This window comes from Thunnus albacares, chromosome 3, assembly GCF_914725855.1.
Source record: "Thunnus albacares chromosome 3, fThuAlb1.1, whole genome shotgun sequence".
Taxonomy (NCBI): Eukaryota; Metazoa; Chordata; class Actinopteri; order Scombriformes; family Scombridae; genus Thunnus; species Thunnus albacares.
This window is the reverse complement of record NC_058108.1, coordinates 13,524,232-13,548,534: the sequence shown is the minus strand read 5'-3', so window position 1 is coordinate 13,548,534 and position 24,303 is coordinate 13,524,232. Positions and strand designations below refer to the sequence as shown.

The following is a 24,303-nucleotide window of genomic DNA, read 5'->3' as shown; positions in this document are numbered from 1 at the left end:
CTCTAAAATGTGGAATGAGGGAATGTGGAAAACACAGAAAAAAACAAGATGACATAAAAACAGTAAGTTGCCATTTTTATGTGACTGAGCTGTTTTTTAAAAAGTCCAGCTGCATATGCTGTATGTGTCTTTCTTCTTTTATTCTAAAAACAGAAACAAAATGCCAAGCCAGTTGGGCAGCCACCCACAAAAGGTTTCTTTGGTACGCTTTGTGAGTTTGGTGTTTTGGATTATGAAAAACATTCCACTTCCACATTGGTGTCATCACTATTTCAATCCAAAAATATTTGTGGGCTGAGACTAAAACAGTACAGAAGCGTTATTAGATGGTATTACCACCCTTCACTCTGTCAACAAATCAGAGCTAGAAATAGACGTAAATGACAGTGAAGTAATATCTCTGTCAGCCTGAAAAACAGTCCTGCATGATAGAATTCTTCCTGTCCAGAATTATCCAGATGTTTACATGTCCTGTCAGGCAGCTGTGTCGTTTATTGTAGAAACTGCTTTTTTGCATTTTTTTCAGCACACTCTGGACGATGATGTGGGTCATTTTGTGACATTGCTTTGTGTCCATGTTTCCTGCCTATAGGAAATGAGATACACATGAACACACACACACACACACACACAAACACGCACAGGAAAAATGACGAACTGTTCTCCCGCCCTTTGTTCTAGATTTGACCAGCGCAGTCCCTCCTTCAGCTCAGTCTCTGTTTCTTGATTTCTAATATATGTTTGAGCAATGCTATCAGTTTCGTTTACTGCTGTCCCCCCTCCTCCTCTCCTTTTTATATTCCCTCATCAGTCAAAGCTTCTCATTCGTTTTTTTTGCAGCTGATTGACACATTTGCATCAGAGATCGGGGAGTTGAAGAAAGAGATGGTCCAGACCCCTCCAACAGTGGACAAAGAGCCCATGGACATACAAGGGTAAGGCTTATTTCCACACATTTTTTCCCTTTTCTAGTCAAAACCTGTATCAACCTTTTTATTCCTGATAATATGTGGGAACGTTACCATGGTGAGCCAGCAGACTTATTGCCATCAGCTTGTTCTGCTGTGCTGATATTGCCTTACATTCAGTAAAATCAGATTTCCCTCAACAGTATATTTAAATGTGAGTTGGTTACATTGATGCTCATTTTTCACCAGCAGATGGGGAAAGTGTTTCACTCTCTCTCTTTCCCTGTCTCTGCCAGGCTAGAGAGTGAGGTGTGTGGCGTTTACTTACAGTCTCCCCACTGTGGCGGGGTGGGGGGTGAAAGGGACTCCGGGTACGACTCCTTGCGGAGGAGGATGAGCGTGTTGGACAGGCTGACTCAAACCCACCCGGTGTGGCTGCTGCTGTCGGTCAGTGAAGAAGAGGCCAGACGCGTTCTGCTCAAACAGCCACCAGGGGTGAGGAGAAATGTACATGCATGAATCATATGGGACAGTGATATGATCCCATTAACATTAATGGTAATGTTAATAAATATCTTAACATTGTATTTTATTAATTATTTCTGATTCTATGACTTTGTGATACAGGTTTTCCTGGTCAGGAAGTCAGTTGCCCTGCAGAGAAAGGTCCTCTCTGTGCGTCTGAAAGAGGATCATTCAGGAACTCCCATCAGCCACTTCCCTGTCAGAGAGAGCCAGTACAGTAAGAACCGTGTTTGTTTTATTCTGCTTCACCTGGAATACTGGAAGGATATAATCATCTAGATACTGTCCATCATTGAGAACTATTCCAAACTGAACTTCAGATTAGCTCAAAATTTTGTCACAAAAACAAATTATACCACATAATCTGATACTCCTTGAAAAAAAGCAAGCAAACAAAGTGATTTGTAATGTTTGACCTACATGTGCAACACACTCATCAGACAGACAGGTTACAATCACTTAGCTTGCCAGGGTGTAGTGTTATCATGGGTGTGCCCTCAGGTTGCTAGTTGTCGAGTGATATTTCATTCAGACCTTGCATATTCTACAGATTATTATATCTTTATTTGGTATTACTCCGTTTGTTGATGGAAATCCAAAAACCTTCCTCACAGCGCTTCTTAAGTAGTCAGGAGTAGTGATCTCTGTAGGTGCATTTGCATCACATTAGCACACTGAACGTGAGATTGTGACACTGAGTCATACTCTGAAAACTTTATTGTTCATCAGATGTGACAAAAACATTTAATTTTCACATGCGGCTAGATCAAGGCAAGAAGGGCAAGATTTGCTAGCCATTAGCCAACCTATTTATATAAAAAGATACACATTCAAATAGTCATTTCAACATTCGATTTTTACTATTTGATTTATATTCGAATCCCAAAATTAGTTCCAATAACCCTACAATGTACAGTATATATTAAGTAGTTCTTGTTATTAAGTTCTTGTTGACTCCTGAGTTGTAAAAGCTCCCACTGATCGAAAAGCTCAACTTGTGCTTTCAGTTTCTTTTGGTCCTCTGATTACGTCCTCTTCCACAACCACCCCTGCAGTCACACTGTACTTAAGGTCAGAGAGTTAAAGATATCATTTCCTGCTCGCCTCCGCATACTGTGTACAAAGATAAAGCCATACACAAATGAGAAATGAAAGTGTGACTGGAGGGACATCAGTCTGGCCCCTGATTGTATGTCATGTTGAAATGCAGTGGGCTCAAAAGTATGTTGACTTCATAAAGAAAGAATGCTATCAATTAGCTGTTCTGTAAATGCAACTTTCCCATTAAATCACTGGTTTAAAGTGATAGAGTGAAACAATGATCTGCTGCAGTTACACATTCTCTTTTTCTTTTAGTAGGGAAGGTTTGCTGAGAATACATGTACCTTCAGCAAGTGACTATAGCCAGCCATGACTTACACAGCATTTGTTCAGGGTCACATGTTTGTTTGCATTGCCTTTAGCGTGACATTGAACAGCTATGTGGACATTCTGTAGTAAGCTGTGTGTATGTTTCAGTGAATAAAACATGTACATTTCATTGCGTACATGTGCTCTGCAATTGAAAATAGGATGTTGACAAAATGCAGTAAAACGACTTCATTGTAGTGTTAAAGTGTAAGTTAAAGTGTTACTGATCTGATGACAATAAAACAAAGATAGTAATTTAATTTGTAACCATGCTTATAATCTTACAATTACTCCTACATTGAAGTAATGTTCCTTATTGTTTGGAGATAGACATGGAGCTGTGAGAGTGCCAAAGTGTGATGACATACCAGCTGTGGATTTTCCCGGCTAAAATGACAGCACACATGGGAGGGGGAGGAGTGCCCTTGGCCTGGTTTAACCTTTAGATGTGGGTCAGCTGCGCCCCAGTTGGCCTCTCATACTGCACAGACTGCTGTATCAAGCTGAACTTGTGCATGAACAGTTTTAATTTAAGTTTTACACAGCATTTTTTTTTTATTACAAGTCACTAGTTCTTTTAAAGTCACATTGTTCCTTATCATGCACATTCTTTCACAAAACTATGCTTAAACATCTAATTAAGAAGGGTAAATACTGTCTTTGAATGTGACTATATGTAGAAACCGAAAGCTAAAAATGTAATGTAAGGCAGGAAATATCTTTATGAAACAAGAAGTATGTTGGGTGAAGAGGGGTTTGTAGCCTGCAACTAATGTCTGTACCTATGTCATGGCAATCCTCTAATATTTGTTTCCACTTTGAACCAAAAACTCACCCTGCTTTTGGTGTTTGATGAAAAGTCATGGGATCAATGTAGTCACCAGAACATACATGTATCCTCTACGGACCCTGAGTATCTATACCAGATTTAATTCATACAATAGTCACCAATGCATTTTACACAAAACCAAAAATGTCAACCTTGTGGTGGCACTATAGGAAAAGTCAGGGGATCACTATCATTAGGATTTATCCTGTGGGGACCATGAACTTCTGTACAAAATTTTATGGCATTTCATCTAGTATTTGTTAAGCTATTTTAAAGCCGGACCAAAGCATTGGACTGGCCAACCATCATTGCTATCCACAGAGCCATGCCGCTATCATGGCTAAAAACCACAGCCGCTCACTTTCTGATGACATCATCCATTCTAGTATTCTCATAGACATACAGTACAATACACTAAAAAAATATATGAAATAAGGTTAAGTATCAAAAACAGCACTACATTAAAACACCATTAGTTGGAACACTAGGGTTGGTCTTGGTGCAGCAGCTGGATAGTGTATAGTATTGGGGAGCATAAGGACTGGGGTTTGAATTCCAGTAGGAGCACATTTTTGAATGGTAATCGAGGTAGCACAGTTTAGGAAGTAAAAAGGTTAGGTTTTGCCAGAAGTGTAGGAAGCTGCTTCAGTGATACACCCTCACTCACCCAGGTGATGGTGATCCTGCTCCCCTGTGATTATCCCCCGTGCCCCAATGCAATATTTTTAATCCCCAGCCCTGCCCCCAGTGGTGGCAGATGGTACACCTCTAGCAGTGCTCCCCTAGTGGTGGTCCCAGCCACATTCATTTGGTGGTAGCAGGCCCACGTCTCATTTGAGCTTGGGCCTGCCCTATGTTGTGGTTGTGATTGTTGCTGGCCCCGTCTCCGATATAATATGGTCCCATCTAGCTGTCAAAGTCAGACCTCCTATAGTGCTGCTCCCGGTCTCTTGTGGTTGGGCCAACCAGGCATGCAGTTGCAGTGCCAGCCAGACCCATTTTGGCAACAGAACGGCCCTCCCCAAATGGTATGTAGGCCTGGCCCCATGGTAGTTGTCCCGCCCCTTGTGACGGCAACAGACCTCTGACACATGGCTCTATCTCCAATTGCTGTACTAGCCACATCCCCAGAATAATAATCTAACAAAAGAAAAATTACATAACAAGAGTGAATAAACTTTACTATACCCTGTAGCTGTAGCTAGCTGTGTTTGAAAGGGTAGAAAGTTACTGATAGTGGTTTTAAATAATGACTCATTATAAAAAAATTTAAAATTCAACAAATTTAACTTTATTCTGTATGTGCTCTCTTTGGAAGGAGGCATTGAATTTATTTTGTGATCGAGTTTGAGGGTTCTGCGCAGTATCTTAGCTATTCCTAGCACTGCGCTCTTCTACTGTGTGTATACATATATATACTGTATGTATATAAAAAAAATATAAGGCTGACAACATAGATATTTCACTCTGGTTTAAATGACCAACATTGCCATCCATAGAGCCATAGAGCTCTGGTAACAAAAACAATAAAACTTAATTATAAAATGCTGACAAGAAGAGACATAATTGAGAAAACAAAGGTTGCAATGCAAATGCAGTGTAATATTAATTATTTGAGTTTCTGTGTATGAATTATAGTTCAATCTGTCAATATTTATTTTGTTTCTAGCCTTTTCTCTCGATGGCTCTGGGATCAGCTTTGCAGATCTGTTTCGCCTGGTGGCTTTCTACTGTATTAGCAGGTAAATAATCAACATTCCTCTCTAACTCTATCTCTCTGTCCATCTATCACCTAGCTTCTCCATGGGTATTTTCCCTGAAACTGTTATTTCTCTGTGATAAGATGGTGATTCAAGAATGGAAACACCATAGATGAAACTAATGTTTGTTGAGTAAGCAGTCAACATTTAGTGTCCGAGGCTCTCACTTCTTGTTTTAGCTCGTGGCAGCTCAGGAGACACAGACAGACGTAGGAATTTAACAACAGACACAGGAAATAGAAGGAACTGATGCCGCTAGCGATATCCACCACAACAATGCACTTGACTAAAGAGACAGACCTCAAAACAAACAGGCCTCCTAAATTTCTCAAATGCATATTTCTTGAGCAGCATGTTCATTTACATTAACAATACCAAGATGTTTGTATTGTACATCTTAAGAGCTTGGGTGGAAGCAAAGGATGTGTCAGCATGTTTCTATCTGCAGTCTTTGAAATGATTTTCACTTCTCCGTATGCCAGTGTTCAGGTTTTGTTATGCCAACCAAACTAATGGCATCATCACTTTTGTAAGAGTATACCACTGTCAAATGAGGACAATCAGCATTATAACCTTGACTGTAAAGCGCTACACACTGAACTGTATTGTTGGGAAACAATCACTAACTTGTTATTGTCACATGTACACAGATGTACAGTATCAGCATTTTTAAGGTTAAGTTTCATAACCCTCAACTCACACATACAATTCTATTTGATTGCTACTTCAGCTGCTGCCCTGCTTCATGTTTTAATCATTTCTTATATTGTATTTCTCACATTCTGTTTTTTATTCTCTGTCACACTCATTGCCTGTTCATCTCTCATTTAGGGATGTCCTGCCTTTCACACTCAAACTCCCAGAGGCCATTGCATCTGCCAAAACTCAGAAAGAACTGGAGGAGGTGGCTCAGCTTGGAGCAGGTAGTCTAATGTTTATCTTTACTGGTTGAAATTCCATATGAACACACATCTTAAAGGACCATACAAGTGGTTTTGCAAGTTTTAACTACAAATCATCTAATTAACGGAGCCCTGTAGCATTATGATTACATTCAGTGTTACTCCTGAAAAGGTTTTGTGTGTATTGTTGAGGTTTAATAAATGTGTTAAATGTGTTTTCTTCTTCATAAAACATTTGTAAATATTTTGGAACCATTTACCTCAGCTATCAGTGTTCTTCCCTGCCTTTGTTAGTGCATTGCTAAGTCTCTTGGCACGATCAGTGGAATAGTGTGAAACCATTGGTAGGAATGTGAGTTATGTTGCCAACATGCACACATGTGCATGTACATGTCCATGAGACAGAAACAAATTAGGGACCCACTCATTAAAACATTGCTCTATAACAATACTAGTGGTCAAAAACTCCACTGGGTAGCTTTAATACTTACTGCAGACCATTTTTCAAAGGATACTACAGTATAAGTCCTTAGATTGATTGCCTACTGTTCAGGTGGCCATTGGTTTACATTCATTTAACACTGGTGAAAATAATTTACAGAGACAAAAATGTTGGCTTTGTCATGTAAGCTGACAAGTGCCATGGTATGGATGTGCTGATCATGTGAGCAAATGTATTCAAATTGAGGCTTTTCTGAAGTGTTAATTGATGTTAGTTGATGCTTGTCAATGCTGGTAAATAGGACTGTGTATCCTGACAAGTTGACACATCAACCTGCAATTATGCACATCAAGATGCCATTGGTGTGCAGGTTTACATTGAAAACAATGGGTGTTTTGACTCATTAGATGGTAACAGTGTGTGTTTCCATTGAGACAGGTAATTCATCACAGTGAACATTTAGTCTGTATTCTTTGCTTATTTGTCTTCTGGGTTTGATTTCCCAACAACATAATGTAAATCAAGAATGTGATGATTTTGGCTGACTCCAAACTCTCCAATGTCAGTGTGTCTTTTAACATACCACAAACTATTTTTATTTGTTTTGTTTTTCATTGGCAACCTCTACTTCGTCTACTCTGTTTACTGGCGGATTATTTAAGCCTATACCGCCATCATCTGACAAAACGGTGTTGCATGGCCTAGATGATTTACCTCAAACCATAGACTGTAAAAATATGGACGTAGCCACCATGACGTCATCTATTAGTTTCTGAAGAGTGGTTTTGAAGCTTAGAGTGGGTGGCCATCACCATCTTGGCAGTGCCTGACTCCACCTAACCCCCAGCTAATCCAAAATGGTCAAAGAGGTGGAGCTGAGGTGGGCCGAATGAAGCCTGGTTGCTAAAACAGGCCCCCTAGCGGCTAGCGACCTGTCACGTCCTTAAATATGTATAACTTTATGGCTTAATAAAATATAAACGGGTGAGTTATAAAAAATTCACCCCCTGCACAGTTGTCATGAAAGGGGAAATCAGCTATAGAGACCAAAACCATTTTTTGTACCAGGCTGTAAACATGTTTGTTTCTGCTGTAAAGTTGAGCATTTAACATGTGTTTCTATGGGGATTGACTCACTTTTGGAGCCAGCCTCAAGTGGCCATTTGAGGAACTGCAGTTTTTGGCACTTCACATTGGCTTAATATTTCAGCTCCAGAGGTTGCCACTTGCTTCAAACCAGTTGATTGAAACTCACCTAATTCACATTTTTCTTTTTGCGACATTTCAAAAAAATTGGTTAAAATTCTCTTGCGAATCCAATGGAAACACGGCATTTGACATAAAAAGAAAAATAATAAATATGTATGTCAAAGCATAATGCTCACTGTGTTCACTTCAAGTTGTACTGTGCTTGCATGAACTGCTTAGAATAGAATGTAAATACATATAGTATGCACTGAAACAATATAGAAATAATGTGGCTAAAGTACACAAGATTGGAGCTCTTCCATTAAAACCGCTTGTTCTGTACTTTTATATATCGTATTATCTTCAAAACATAGTGAGCTAGGATGCCTACCTGTGTTTTCTACACCTGCTATAACATGAAAACAGTCTGTTAACTAAGCAAGCAAAGACAGTTAAAACAGTCAGTATTTGTGTGCACAAGCTTTTATTTCTTTTTCTATTTCAATTCACGCTGAGTATTCGGGTCTGCTTTCACAGCAGATTTAGTCACTTCATCTCTGTCACGTTATTCTAGGCACAGCTGCTGTGAAACTGCAGTGAGTCAGCTTCCTACAGTGAAGGCCTACGGCATAGCTCAGTGCTTAGTGTGGGGAGAAAGGAGTGGCAAATGGAAAGCTACAGTAGGCTGTGCACTGTCTAAACACACACATATGTACCATCACACCACATTCAGACATGTATGAAAACACTAAAAGCTTCACAAGTATGGGTGCTAACGCAAAATGCTCAGTAAACTGTGTCATAGCTACTTTCAAACATGAAAAGCTGTTATTGTATTTGCATGCCTGCATTCCTGTGAGTGGAGGTTGGTGTTTGCCTGCATGGGAATGACTTATGCATTGCTGTTCTTACATTTGACATGAAGGGGGAAGAGGCTGAAAAATCCTCACAGAGTCATGGGGGAAAACCCTTCTCCACTGGACAGCTTCTATTTAAAGACAAAAAACAAACTGCCTTGATCTTTGTTGTGGTATCTAGGCACGCACATGTGAAGCACAAACACATGTTACAGACAACTTTGGAGATATTTGAATATTGGAATGACTTTGCAACTCATTTGCCTTCGTGGAGGGCTTGGAGAATGTTGTTATGCTAGAAAAGCAAGTTTTGCTTCAGTTCAACTTATTTAAACAACTGTTGGATGGACATTGATGAACACTGTAAAGATTTTGTCAGTTAGGGATATGTCCCATGAGGGTAGGATTCATCTTCTTATTTTATTTTCACTGGCATCATGAATTTCTGTCAGAACTATGTCAGTATACATCCATGAGACCATAAATTCCTCAAATGCAGAGAGAAACTGAATATATTAGGGACAGGGCATTTATTTCAAATGTAGCCTGTTTTGTAATATATATTATATATATACATATTTTAGTAAGAAGCATTTATCAGGTTTTCTCCCCTTTTAATTTGCTCTTGCCTTAAATGCAAACTCAAATCTTAATGTTTATCTATTTTGTTTTGTTTTTTTGATAAATTCAGTATAATTTACATTTACACCACTAATTCCATTAGTAGAACAACATAATCATGCCATACTCACCACCACAACTGGTCTGAGTTTTACTTTTTAACAGAAATACTGTTTTTATGCACTAATACTTTTCAGTTGCTTCCATTTGCAGTTTTCTGATTGCTGTTAAATTATCATCCATGAAACTGCCCACCTGCTGAACAGATGTTTCACGTTAAAAGCCTTCCAGGGTCTCAAAAGGCACAATTCCCCTGTTCCTGATAGACTTTTAATTTTGAAACATTTGCAGGAAGTGAGTAGATTTATCATCAGCAACTTAACCACGCTATAAAAAACAACAAAGTTTAAGTGATTGCAATTACTTAGTGGAGAAAAAAAGTATTTCCGTTGAAAAGATCAATTCAGAGCAACGGAGTGGTAGGTATGACATGACTCTATTGTTGTACAGATGACAATGGCTGAAGCCAATGCAGAAGTACCTTAAAGGGCAATGCCACTGATGGCCACTAGACGCTGGCCCCAGCTGATTCCCATTCAAAAAGTGTTAACGTCTCTCTAGAAATACTAAGTCAATAATTTTCACAGACCAACACATCATTTTGGTCAAAATCACTAAATTCAGGCCTTCTAATAAGTGTGCTGCTGGTCATTCTGGAAATTATCGCTCCATTAATGAGATCTGAAGAAGTAGCTTTGATGTCTGCCGTGTGCGAATGTTCGCACTGCCTGAGAGTTCCTGCTCAGCCCATCCTAGACTTTACATTGAGATGCCGTCATGGATTTTAAAATTGCTTTTCTAGGTGTGAGGAAAGTTTTACAAATATAAAACATTTTTGGATTAAAAATTCACAATACAAAGAGTAATAATTGACCTTATTTGCAGCTCTGGTTGTCCTGTCAAGAATCTTTTATAATGGTGGTCTATGGGGACAATTCTTTTGGGTAGCAAGGGATTTTTTTCACTGCAGTACTGCAAGTGGCCACTAGGAAAAATTGGCAGCAAGTCTGCCGTATCCAGTTCTCTTAATACATCCATGGCTTACACCCAGCTCCAATGCATATCGGGTGACATCCCACCTCACTACGTCCATCTTTATATATAGTCTGTGTGGAAATGTACATTACCATGTGAGTTATTACAATACAGATAATTCCACTCCTCCTCAGTGTTTTTACCCAGCCTTTATGAATGACCAGCCTTTATTCATTCATGCTGACCAAAAGAAAATTTATTTTTTTATATAAATATCACAAAACAATTCACATAAATCAAAGAGAACAGCACTCATATTTGTATTGTGTATAATAGTGTGTTGCCGGCTGCAGCCTTGCTCCACAGGCAGAGCCACAGTGTCAGGTGGTCATTGCTCACGTGGTACATAAAGAATACCACAGGCAGATTTCAGTCTCCCGACACTGAGACATTATAAGACATATGAAACCAGCTGGATCCTGCTTCTTTATTGCCCCAGGAATGCAAGAGTTAATGTTTCCATTTTTAGGCTGCAGCACCAGTCATCACTGGGCTTATGCAGGTATTAACTGTGCGTGAGCATGATTTGTTGCCTGTTTTATTCAGTTTAGTTAAAAAAAATGTGTTGTATCTCAGTATTTAAGCTGCAATACAGTAGAATCTTTCTTTTCAAGGGGTTGTTAAAGCTGTACATGTTAGCATGTTGAGGCCTATCTCACCAAATAACTGAAAACAATGGAATGATTCAGTGGAAATGCAGACAAAAGCATCAAAATAGGAGCAAATGTCCTACAGTGTTATGGGACATTGTATGGTCAACATAAATGGTCATTCAGCAACAGAAAAACACTCCAAAAACTAGTCATGTATTTCATTGAAGAGCTACATGGAAATACATCTCAGGGTAAAAATATGAGAGAGGAAAACAGAGCAGGAAGAAGGAGTGGAGGAACTGGAACTGTGCACTGTGTGTGTGTAGCGCCCTCCCACTCTGTGATTAGCATGGGCGACTCCCTCTCTCTGGGTGTGTGTCGACACTCTGTGAATCAGAGCCAAAAGACACGGGGCTGAACTCAGCGCACTTCTGCCACCAGCAACACGAAGGAATCAAGCAAGCAGCAAGACAGACGAGAAAACTTTTAGGAAACATCTTAACTGTTGGTGAGAAATAGTTGACAATGCTGTATGTGTTCTTTTACATTCTTGCAGTGATGTGTTACTGATTTGTGTAGATCCATGCGAGATCCATGTTACTGTTGGATTGGTTGTAATCAACCTTGGATTGTTCTAAGGGAAGTATGTCTCTAGCTTAAAGCTGGTTAATGTTTGCCTCTGAGTATTTCTGTGTCTGTGTGTTGTAGGCTTCTGGGACTCTGCACTGTGCAGTCAACGTCGCACCTCCCCCCGTCCCTGTCGCCCTTTGAGCCGTACCCTCAGCCCCCAGCGAACTAACAGGAACAGGGAGGTCGAGGGGTCACTGGAGAGACACACTGGGGCTCACTGTGACAGTGCGCCCCCGACCCTACGGTCCCACGCTCCTCCACCTTCCTTTCATCTTGAGAGAAGACATTCCAGTGGTCCTCTCTGCTTCGTCAACCCTCTGTTTCTCCAGACTCATCACCACCACCACCACTGTGAGGAAGATTCATCTTCACATGCTGTCAAATCTGATGACAACCTAGAGAATGCAGAGAAAGCGTCCGTGAAGCTGGCAAGCAACAACCAAGAGAGCGACCAGCACTCGGACAAGATCAAAGTGAACAGCAAATCCTGCTCCCCTCCTCCTCGTCCCCCTCCTCCCCGCTCAATGCCACGCCGGCGCCCTGCTCCACCTCCACCTGGACCTCCAGCACCTAGCACCAGACCCAAGAGCATGCCAGAGACCGTTGCTGTGGCTCCAAGGAAACAACAGTCCCCCAGCAGGCGTCCAGCACCTGCTCGGCCACCAATGGGTGCCAAGCAAAGCAGCCCATCCAAAACTACCAGCTCACCAATCCCTGTGCCTTCAAACCCACCACCTCCAAGACCTAAAAAACCTGATCTGGAAGCCCACCGCTGCCACATTGCCCTGGACGATGAGACAATCGCCAAGGCCTTGTCTCGTGCCAGGCTTCCACCCTGCCAGCCTCCTCCTTCTGTTCCTGCTGATGTACTACTGGAGAATAACGCGGGTTTGTCCATCCCAAGTGAGAGGAGACGCCAGCGGCTCAGTGACATGAGCATGTCTACTTCTTCCTCTGACTCATTGGAATATTCACAGTCTCCTGGATTCTCCCTGGGCTTGGCTCCCAGCCCGCCACGACACCTTAATCATCAAGACCCAGTGGAGGATAGCACTGAAGATGATGAGGATGGAGAAGAAGAAGAGGAGGAGGACTATGGGGTCGGCCTGGAGGCAGACTTAGAAATGCGCCTCCGTCCGTCCTTCAAAGCGCGGAGGCGAAGGGTTGGCGTGAGTCTGAGTGGAGGATCCTTTATTCTCCCCAGGGCCTTGAAAGGACGCTTCCGCAAGGTGAGCGGTATGCTCAGTTCCCTCATGACCCCTGAGAGACGGGCGGTGAAAAGGATCGCTGAGCTGTCCAGGGATAAAAGCTCATATTTTGGCTCCCTGGTCCAGGACTACATCAGCTTTGTTCAGGAGAACCGGGGCTGTCACACATCAGGGATGGATTTTCTGCAAACTCTCAGGCAGTTTATGACACAGATGAAGGCTTACCTGCGCCAGAGCTCTGAGCTGGACCCTCCTATAGAGTCACTCATACCTGAAGATCAGATCGGTAGGTCAAACAGTCTTACTACTAGAGGTCTGAGAATTTTTCAACTCATGAAAGTTAATGTAACTTTTGTTGGTTGTATGGTGGGTGAGTGTGTATTTATGTGGCAGACTTTTTTAAATAATCTGCTCATGTATTTGTGGTTGCATGTATGTGAGCATTTTAGTCATATCCATCTGTGACAGCATTCAGTTCTCTAATGTTTTCATTCCAATATAATTTGGGAAGTAAAACCTCTTCAAAAAAGGATTTCAAAATGACTTAATTCATTGACAATGTTTTGTGAGTGCCTGGGCTTGTCATTGTATTGGGAATCAGACTAGTTGAAGCTTTCCATATTAGTCTGCTTCAGAACTGGTGTTGAGTTACAGAAATACCAGTGTGCTGTGCCCCAATGAGTTATTCTTGGCCTCTGCCTGTTGGCATAAGCTCACAGCGCAGTGCCAAATGTTGAGGCTCATTTTGAAAGGCATAAATTTATTGAACTGTATTTTTTCATCAAACCTCAATTATTTTTTTGTGCCACCTAAAATGTGTCCCTTAGCAAACAGTATCAAAAACTGTCAAGTTCTGAAAGTTGGCATCAAATGGTCAGATTCCTACTCGTCTTATTCTCTGATCAGATAGTTTCTGATTTAAAGTTACTTTACTGAGGCAAAATTCTTGCACAGCTGTGTGTGTTCAGACTCATTTGAGAACTTTGAGAATCAGATTATTGTGGACTAGAGTATTTGCATGAATATGTAAGTATGTCTTTGCACTCATCTCACATCCCTTGTTCATTGTAAACAATGACAGCAAACCCTTGTTCAGAGACAGAGAAGAGCTCCATTCTGGTTGTGCTAACAGACCACAGACATGCACATAAAGTGTTTCATGCTCACAAATGTTGCCTTCCATGAGGGAAATGTGAAGAAATGCAAAGATGTTTTGTACTGCAGGCTTGGAATTAAAAGTTAAATTGGAATTCTTTGCGATAATAACAATACTTCCATGTTTGAAGTCTTCTATACACAATCATGAGAAAAAAAACAACAAAAAACAACAATCAAAACCTGCTTGATTCATTTCCCCTGGAAAAACAAGACAAAGCAGAGAACTCTCCAACAGCAAGCAGACAGTCTGGCTGACGTCATGCTACAATCCCACACAATATGTTTAAAGGAAAGGAGAAGTGGAGCTCGGCTCATGTCTGTGCTCCCATCTAGAATGTTTATAGAAAGATTAAGTAGAGTACGATTATGTTATGGATAAAAGTCATCTTGAGAAAGAAATGTTAAAAATTATGTCAAAGATCTTATTTGTTTGTACTAAAGAGGGAACCTTAAATCCTAACTTTTGAGTGTCTGTAAAGAATATAAAGCTTTACATTTTGTTTGTGAGGTCAAGATGTAGAATAGTCAACCATTGAATGTTTGTCAAGGGAGGGTGGAAGACTGTCAACATAAGATAAGACCTAGAGGGAGGATGTGAATGAAGAGGAAAGGCTGTCATTTCTGGGTTGTAAGTCAGTGGACGGCACAAATTTAAAGTTGGCCTTTACTTTGCTTCGAATATTTTTCAGCCTTGAGTGTTGGTGCTTGTTTGTGTGTGTATACATTGTATATGACCTTACTTCATAGACCCTCTACAGTTAATTTCAGTTGAGGGAAGCCTTTGTACAGGTTGTAGTCCAGATAGCGCCCGATAAAAAACATTGCTCAATATACAAAGGAAATGAGCCTTTCTGGAGGGAACTGGGAAGTCCGGAGTCAGAAAATGTGTGTGTGTGTGTGTGTGTGTGTGGTATGACAACAGTGTGTCCCTGTGCAGCCTCTGTACCACTCCCTGTGTACACATAAGGATCTAACGGATTTATCTAGCAGTCCAGCCTCTGGACAAGCCTCCGGCCTCCCCTTGTGCATGACTTTCGATTTATTTGTCTTAACAGCGTGCAATAAAGGACTGCTAAACCTTTACCTGAGGTGGCCCACAATGCTTGGCTCTTGAACAGAGTGTGGAGGATTGTCATGTTTTACTGTAAATGGAGCACATTCACACCTTGCTTCTCTGGCATTCCTCTGACTCACCAAAAAGGCAAAACATTTCTCCATAAAAACTTATTCTTATTATCAATTCTTGCATGTACATGTTCACTTGTTTACACTGTTGCAAAACATGTATTTGGTTCTGTGGAGCTCATTGTATAAGCGTGGCATTAACACTGCCTGGAGGCTGGGGATGCCGGTGCAGCATGAATAGTTGTGTCAGTGCTGCCAGGGAACAATAAGACACAATTGTGTGAGTGCGAGATGCTGGACATAGCTGAGGTGGGCAGGAAATTTGCCTAAACTACCCTAAGCCTATGTACATAGATCTGAGGTACAGACGGAGCCATTGTAGAGGTCTAACTTTTAACTGCATGTTAACTGGATGAATGTTATACTCTATTCTACTCTTTTTCAAGGTCAGACTCTCATAAAACAAACTCTCTTTCAAAGAGCAGGGTACTAATCATTCAGGTTGCCATTTACATTACCTAAATAGCAAATGTGTAATCTATCTAGAAGTTCTTTGAATGTCAAACTGGGGTTTTGTTGTTGGTTATTTATTAACTTGGTTGCTTAAAGTTGTGAACTAAGAATTAGAAAGAATTCAGATTGGATAAAACACTTATTTTGCTTTTTTTAATACAATGCTGTTTTAGAACTTATTCATGTTGTTTATATGTATAGATAGTGGCTAGACATTTTCAGTTAGAAGCTGGATGGACAACTCTTGTTTAAAACCTTCAAGGATTAACCTTAATCCAGGGTGAGGCTGTAGTATTTATGAGGCCCATAAACAGTTACTGTAACAAACTGTAAGTGCATAGCGATGGAAAATAAAGGACATCAGTGCTCCCTGTATAACTGTACGGCTGCCATGCCAACAAGAACCCTCGTCACGCCAAAAAAATTTATTTTTAATGGCAAAAATAACACCAAATATTCATTCATTCGGAAATCAATAGCATTTGGGAGTCTGTGCAGCGCTGTACTAAAACATGAGTTAACCTCTGTGTTGTTGCCTGGGAAACTCTTGGTAGCGAAGCTCCTTTTAAGGAACAGGGTAGTGGTAATGTGTATGCGTAGCGATTGAGTGGTTGAGTGAGAGAGCGAGCGGCAGAAAAATGACCATGAATGCGAGCGGAGCAGAGGAAAAAGTTAGCAGTAAGTTGTCAATCTGGCAGGAAATGTACCATATAGGCTACAGTGTTTCAGTTAATAAATGCTGCAGCTTCTCATGACTATGGGTTACCCTATCATGAGGACACTAAACAGAGAAATAGAGAACAGAGAAATGTGTGGCTGCTGAGTTCACTCTGCCTCGCAATCCCCCCCAACCCCCCCGCCAGGCCAAAGCAGTCAACCAAGGGGAAACACTGGACATGTTTGGAAATATGTCCCAAGAGCAAAGCGCAGGAAAGTATACTTAATATAGCTTGAGGCCAGCTAAATCCTACAGTGTGTATCACTGGCCAATGAGATTAGGTTCTGTAAAGTTGTAATCATGCTATTGTTTGGCTGGGCTGTCATCTGTCTTTGTATGAAATACTGACTGTAATTTATTGTGTGATAAAATGGTTGACCAAACAGTGCTTTCCAAGGAAGGGTGTCATCTCCCGTATGTCCAATATTTGTAGTGTTTATCACATTTATAGTAGCTGACAGAACAGTTTCAGTTTCATGTTCTGTCATCAGTTTTACACAATACTCAATGACACACTTGTGGTTGTAAAATATGCCTCATTTGTTTGCCTCAAAAATAAACAATGTCTTGATCCATTGGTGTGCTTTAACAATCAAAAATGCCTGTTTCTCATTTACCTGTGGCCTGTGTGTGTCGCTGTCATGTTCTACAGACCAGGTGCTAGAGAAGGCCATGCACAAGTGTGTTCTGAAGCCTCTGAGGAGCGTGATCGAGGTGGCTTTACATGACTTCCAGGTGAGAGATGAACAGGTTCCTATTATGTTTAAAGGTCACAATGTCACAGGTTGGAGATGTTTGACTGGATATTAACAAAGGGAAATAATATGAGAATGGCGGTAAAACAGTTGGTCTCCATACTGTTGGAAATTTCTACACTATCATTAATAAAGAAGGAGATTTTCTTTCTGCTAGATAATGACTTTTTTCAAAACAAGCAATTTGTAGGTGAGAAGACTCCTTTCCTATAAGCTTACTTATCTAAAACATTTGAATATTTTAAAGAAATATACAATATTATTGATCTGTAACCGCTTGATAAGACTTTAATATTTGAGATGTTGAGATGATAGAGCAGGAAAAATATAAAAGACTATATTTCATTTAGGATACAAGAGTCACTCTGTCCCCTCATTTATTTATTTTTACAAAGTCAGGAAGCATCTGCTTTTTCTTGTATGTCTCAAGAATACTGTACACCAAAGAGCCGGTTTGGATTTCTAGTTTCTGTGTGACTGAACCCAAAAAACTCTTCTTATCATTAACTAGCAACAGAAGTGGTCGACTGGGTAAACTAGCCTCTCCATAAAGCCCATCTTTTGTTCTTTCAGGTGAACAGCGGAGCTTGGCAGCAGCTGAGGGAAAATCTGGCCCTGGCTAAGACCAAGAGGCCTCAGGAGCTGGGGGTGGATGGGGCCGTGCCCCCTGACCCCGTGGCTATTGAGAAAATCCGCCACAAGTTCCTAAACATGAGGAAGATGTACTCCCCTGAGAAAAAGGTGTCACTGCTGCTGCGTGTGTGCAAACTCATCTACACCATCATGCAGGATAACTCAGGTATGGAGAGGTCTGGCCTTCTTTTTGCAATATAAAACGTTTTGTGAAAGACCTTCTTCACAATTAGATTCAGATCGAGTTTGCAGGCTGTTCCCTCTCTTTGATGTGTGTAACCACCACACCTACCTGCCTCTCTGCTCTCTTCCTGCTTCCTTCCAGGGAGGATGTACGGTGCAGATGACTTCCTACCCATGCTGACCTATGTAGTGGCTCAGTGCGACATGCCTCAGCTGGACACAGATATCCAGTACATGATGGAGCTGCTGGACCCATCTCTGCTTCAAGGAGAGGGTACGTCCTGTTGAGTTGCTCAATTTCATGATCCATATATTTCTTGGTATATAACATTAGAAAATAGCACCCTCTCATGTCTGTGACTCCAGCTCTGTACTTAATGCAAAGACAGCAAACAAGTGTGTTTCCCAAAATGTTAAACAATTCCTTTAAAAATACAAGACCCTAATATGAAAAAGGCACAAAGCAAAAGACCCAGAAACTAGGTGTTTGAAGATGTAGGTGTTTGAATTTCCAGAAGATGTTAACCTTTACTCCAGTTATAGAATTTTGAATGTTAACTTGATGAGGTCAGGCACATTACAGTGTGCTGTGAGTTGAATATGAGTTCCAGTAAGTTGTATAACCTGGTCAAAGGAATGTCTGTCCAGGAGGAAGCACTTAAATGGGTGTCAACAGAAGGCAAGACTCCGTTTCAATGGAAATGTTGGAAATGTTTCAGTTTCATTAGAGATGAAGGGTGGGGGTCACGTATTAGAAATCTTTGCCGTCTGTGGAATTTATTTCCAGCTGTCACAGTTCCCTTTACAGTGTTCAGGTAATTGTAGTGATATAAGGTATATGGATGCATTATACATCCCTCATTTTGTTTCTTAAAGCTGCTCTAATCAATATTTTTATGTTAACAATGTGTCAAATGACTACATGTTATGTCAAAGGTAACACTCATAGAGAATTATCACTCGATTCGGGAGTTCCCTTGTGTCTTATAATAAATTGTATTGGTTGTTATGGTCTGCATCAGTCACTATTGTTTCCAGCAGCAGCAGGTAGCTGTTAACCCACAGTAACATACCTGTCCAGCACCAAACAATGCACAAAGTTAGCAACAGCTAAAGAGCCAGATATTTTTCTCAGGGGTTGATGGAGACCAAAACAGAGCCAGGCGGACACAAACACAACTCTACTTTCCACTACTTTATTCCTTTTTGTGCAACAGGTCAAAACATTAACTCTTTGCTTATTAAGTAATTTGGAAAAAAACACACTTTAAACCCCTTATGCTATGATTGTTGAAACTATGCAGTTTTAATCGGTCAACAGTCTGTAAGCTGTTATGGTAATGAATGAGAATTTAGCATTTTAGCCTGTTTTTAGCTATTATACATAGGTTATGTGTTGGTCGACACTTAATTTTAGAGCTACACAATGTAACATTTTCTGTGGCCACATGTGGCAGTTACAGGATAATGGTACACAGTAATATTGACTTGAAATTAGCAAACATTAGATAACATTAACTACCATAAGTTATGCTTTAGCAAATATTGAAACTGAACACATGTAGGTTTATTGCGTAGGAATTCAGCTTTTCAATTGTAAGAGGAAGAATGTCATTTCTTCTTCTAGTTACATAGTCTCACTTTGGGATTTTACTAAGCAGTTACAGTATAATGCTGCTATGTGACTAATATTACCAACTTTACATGAGTCAGCCTAAAGCTCTTAGGAATGTCCCTAATGGTTGCCGCAAACTCTGGCTTGAAGAACCACAGTGACATGCTGCTGAAATAGATGCAAAAGATGTTAGACAACTGCTGTTTTTTCCAAAAAGACTTTTCTCATGAAAGATGATTATGTCATTTTTCATGTGTTTCTTTTAAGTTTTGTGCTTTGTTTTTTTTTTTTTAGCTCATTGTAACACTGGTCTTTCATCAGGACTGTGTTGAGTTTACAAGACAGTTCAGTGAGAGAGCTTGAGAAACTAAGGCATAGGAAGGGAGGTCCATACCGACTGGTAGGAAATTCCAGGCATGTTTGATTTGAATGGGTTGGAACAGGTTCAGAGGAAAAAAGGCTCCCAGAATGAAATATTTTCCAATCAACATCAACCTGTTTGGCATATAAACTGATGTAAGAATTGCTTAATGTATGTAAACGTCAATAAATTAGTTGAAAAATACCAATCATTAATGTGAGTATATCTTTCTCTGACCGTAAAGCAAACATATGATTCATTTGTATTACCAATCAGGAAGTGTTGACAATGGCAGCTAGTTTTCATTTCTAGATAAACAGTCATGATATGTCTTTCATTTTCCTCACAGGCACGTTGTTACTCCAGAGTCTATTTCTAACACCTAGTTTCACTGTCAGTTCTGTCCTCTGTCTTTTTCTCCATTCTCCATGCATCCCTCAGACATTTCACTTTGCTTTCTGTCCCAGGTGGCTACTACCTGACCAGCGCCTACGGAGCCATGGCCCTCATCAAGAACTTCCAGGAGGAGCAGGCAGCCAGAGTGCTGAGCTCTGAGGCCAGGAACACTCTGCATCAGTGGCACCGCCGACGCACCGCCCAGCGTTCAGTGCCATCAGTGGACGACTTTCAGGTATCGCGCCTGACCTGAGCCCACCTTGAACATCCAGGCAGTGAGTCTAAGTTGTACCAATTCCAATTAAATCGAAACTTCACGTTCGGCCTTGGGAAGGTGCATGGAAGGTGCTGTGTTTTGGCCCTCGTCATGGAAAAGGAACATATCTGCAGTTTCTACTAACATCACAGCATGTGGATCTGAATCTGTAGTTCAGTATGTTGGGTAGAAAGCACCCTCTAGTGGAACTTTTAACAACTGCATGCAATATCTTTCTATGGCTATAGCTGTTTGTTTTTTCTGCTCGACTCATCAGTAATGCTTCTTTTATTTATTGTGGAGATTTCTGTCTGTTCTGCCAAATCTTAATACAGGACTTTTTGTTTTTTTCTGTAGAACTATCTCCGTGTAGCCCTGCAAGAAATGGACACAGGCTGTACGGCCAAAACGTTGATCGTCCACCCTTACACCACCACAGAAGAGGTCTGCTCACTCTGTGCTTTCAAATTCAAGATTCCCGACCCTGAGAACTACGCACTGTTTCTGGTCACCGAGGACACCAGCCAGCAGCTCGCCCCGGATACACACCCTCAACGAATCAAAGCCGAGCTGCACAGCCGGCCTCGTGCACAGATCTTCCATTTTGTCTACAGGAGGGTGCCTAACCTTAACCTCTGTATCCCTGCCGTCATACACAACGGAAACTGCCTTCAAGTCGAGTAGTGGGGGAGAATGAACCAGCTTGCTGCACTTGATCCTAAATAATAGTTGTGCCTTATGGTATTCACGTGGTGCTTGTAGATGTTTGTTTTGTAGACAGATTTGAATGGAAGCAGAAACTAGGCAGACAGATATTAAATATATAAATATATAAATATTAAGGAGATTTATTTTTTATGAGGAATTGCCAAGTGGTAGGATGGACTCTGGAAAGTGCTGTTTCAGTGAAGATATGGGTCATAAATGTAAATGTTTCAAGTTTAGTTCAAGTATCAAAACTTCAGCCATTTAGAATCTATTTGGCCCATATCTACTGTGGTTAGGCCTTATGGCAGGGGGGAATGGTTAGATTATGTACTGTATAGAGGCTGATTTGCAGGAATTTTAGTATGTGAAGTCTTATATGGAGGGGAAAAGTTCTTCAGATGGTTGGACATGTATACATCCTCAAAGCAGAGGTCATACAGTATAATATTGCATTTTATGTAACTAACTTACTTAACTGCTGTTTACCCAGGTGCCTTCAAAAGGAATTGAACATACTGTATGCTACTGAAAGCTTTCAGCTGTCATCCAGTGATTAGTCAGCTTTGAAATCAAAATGACCCTGATAAAAAATGTCATATAAAAACATGAATTTAATGAGTAAAATGAACTATTGTAAAAGTTATGATTGTTTTTTATTGCTCTTATGTATTTTTCTGCAATTGCTGGTCAATTGTAGCTTGTATTTCTGTGTAGAAATATTTTTATATTCAAATGTTTCTTTTTTCTCTAAAGTGACAAAGATTTGTATTCTGAATTATTACATATTTCTGTACTGGACTCAATACTGGACTTAGATTTATGCCAGTTTTTTTTCTTCTCAAAAGTCATTTAAAGACAACACTGTTTCTATTGTTTGTTATGGAAAGCTCAAAGCTGACTGTGGAAATATATAAAATTCTCTCCAAACGAGGCTACTTGCTGACTCCAACAAAATATTATCTTTCAGGAAATTGTACAACTTTACTTTCAAGAGGGAGTGCCAATTCTTCAGATTTTGTTGCTGCACAATACTGCCCCAACAGCAAAGAAACAACAGGAGATTTTACTGGATTCATAAAATGTGTCCACATATGACTATGAAATGCACCATTATTCACACATTTGTATACAATACTAAATTAAACTGATTTGCAAAAAAATATGAACTGATTTTCAGAACCTGCTGCATAGGTCTAAATTTAAGGTGGTATGGTAGGGAATTTTTGTTGAGCTTGTTTGTTGCTTTGAAACACAAAATCCATTAAACTATCCCTCACAGATCCTTGACCAAGAGTTGTAACAAAATGAATTGGTGTTTATCAGTAAAATCTGACTTAAATTAGGAATTGTCACAACACAGACCCTCCCATCCCTTTGATTACAGCCATTTGAAACTGGCCATAAGTACATATTTACAATGAGGTATTGTGCTTGGGTTTCTACTGGCTGAAAAACTTCCTGGAACTGAGTTATTAAGTATTGGACTAGCCTTTCTGCAGCCCCTGTGATAAGTAACAATGTATCTGGTGACATAATTGCACACTTTGAAGTAAAACACCCATGTCATATATCTGTAGTGTCTAGCCTCTAAGACAGAAATCTCTTCTTGGTTTTGAGTTTGGTCCAAGTACCAGGAAAAATGCTTGTTTTCATGGAGAGAGTTATGCCATTGTGGCTGCTTTACATGCATCCATTGTGGTTCACAAGGTAGAATAAAGTGTCAATACAGACAGGTTATGACTTATGAGGTTATGATTTCTTCCTCTGACCACACACCACTTTTCTGTGGTAGATTTTGGTGGCTTTAAAACTCTGGCCCCCAGGGATGGGGTGAAGCTATGACTGATATTTTTTAGGGCAACCATGACTATGGATGCCTCCATGATGAACTGAGGGGTTTCTTGGAAAGGCCTGGGGGTCACCCTTCATGGGAAGAAATTCACCTTAACATTTATATTTGCCTGGAGGAGGTTGACACTGTGCACTGGTATCACAATGGTGAAGCTTAGATCGTGTTAAAAATGAAGGGAACATATTTTACATGTGCACTATGTTCATAGTGTTTGCATGAGTTTTGTAAGTATTGACACATATGCATTTTATTGTATCTATAGAGTACTGTGATCAACAGGGTATATTGAAATGTGTTAGCAGGTCTCTGTAAAGTCTTGACTCAAGCTCTTACTTAATAAATCCTGACCTGGAGCTGGTCATTAGCCGGACTACATGGTCCCGCTGTGTGGCTCAGGTTGTAGAAAATGCACTTGCACCTTCCAAAGAAAACCTGTAATGTGGATTACACCACATGTTCACATTTATTTTAATGTTCATATAATATAGCCTAGTTTAGAGGCTGAATAAAATTTGTAACTTTAATTGCATCTATAATGTGTGTGTGCATGTGTGTGTGTGTGTGTGTAATTGTTCCATTGACTGGGTTTTATCATATAGACTGATATGTGTGTATACCAGTCATACCAGTCTAGCTATATAAGCTCAGTCTAGCTGGTGTGGTTGCTATAGTAAACTATAGCGCTGTTATGTAGTTATAAAGTAATCAGACTTCAATCTGGATCAATATTGTAATTTGATTGTAAATCTATGTTTATCATTGTTACAATAATGAAATATGGGTCTTGGTCTTAGTTACTATGTGTTTAATTATAACTGATTATTTATGATAGATAAATTATCAATAGACTGAGGTTGGTTGAAGTCAAGCGTCTCAAACAGACCACATGTTACAGACACGGAGAGTACGCAGAATTCTGAAGAAGGAAAGAAATTCACTGGTATATATCGATGGCCTTGGGAGGCACCTTTAGTTGTTTACAGATTCCCACCAGACCTAGATAAAGCTTTACAGAACTCTCCTTTCCACATGATATCCATATGACTTTGTCCTGCTGTTACC

The 24,303-nt window shown here is 40.3% G+C and overlaps 1 protein-coding gene across 2 annotated transcripts in view; it reads left to right on the top strand.

The window, feature by feature from the left end:
* LOC122979241 (ras and Rab interactor 2-like) overlaps positions 1-23,770 on the top strand; it is a 38,591-nt gene extending 14,821 nt beyond the window's left edge. The window contains exons 3-13 of one of the 2 annotated variants that reach the window (XM_044346548.1): positions 841-935; positions 1,205-1,403; positions 1,536-1,650; positions 5,342-5,414; positions 6,264-6,355; positions 11,839-13,254; positions 17,135-17,217; positions 17,811-18,036; positions 18,196-18,327; positions 20,497-20,660; positions 21,039-23,770. In XM_044346548.1, coding sequence (XP_044202483.1) covers positions 841-935; positions 1,205-1,403; positions 1,536-1,650; positions 5,342-5,414; positions 6,264-6,355; positions 11,839-13,254; positions 17,135-17,217; positions 17,811-18,036; positions 18,196-18,327; positions 20,497-20,660; positions 21,039-21,365 — 2,922 coding nt within the window. In that variant the 3' untranslated portion in view covers positions 21,366-23,770. Of the gene's footprint in view, positions 1-840; positions 936-1,204; positions 1,404-1,535; positions 1,651-5,341; positions 5,415-6,263; positions 6,356-11,838; positions 13,255-17,134; positions 17,218-17,810; positions 18,037-18,195; positions 18,328-20,496; positions 20,701-21,038 lie in introns of both variants that reach the window. The other variant, XM_044346549.1, reaches the window with a different exon arrangement.
* Positions 23,771-24,303: the final 533 nt, after the last annotated feature.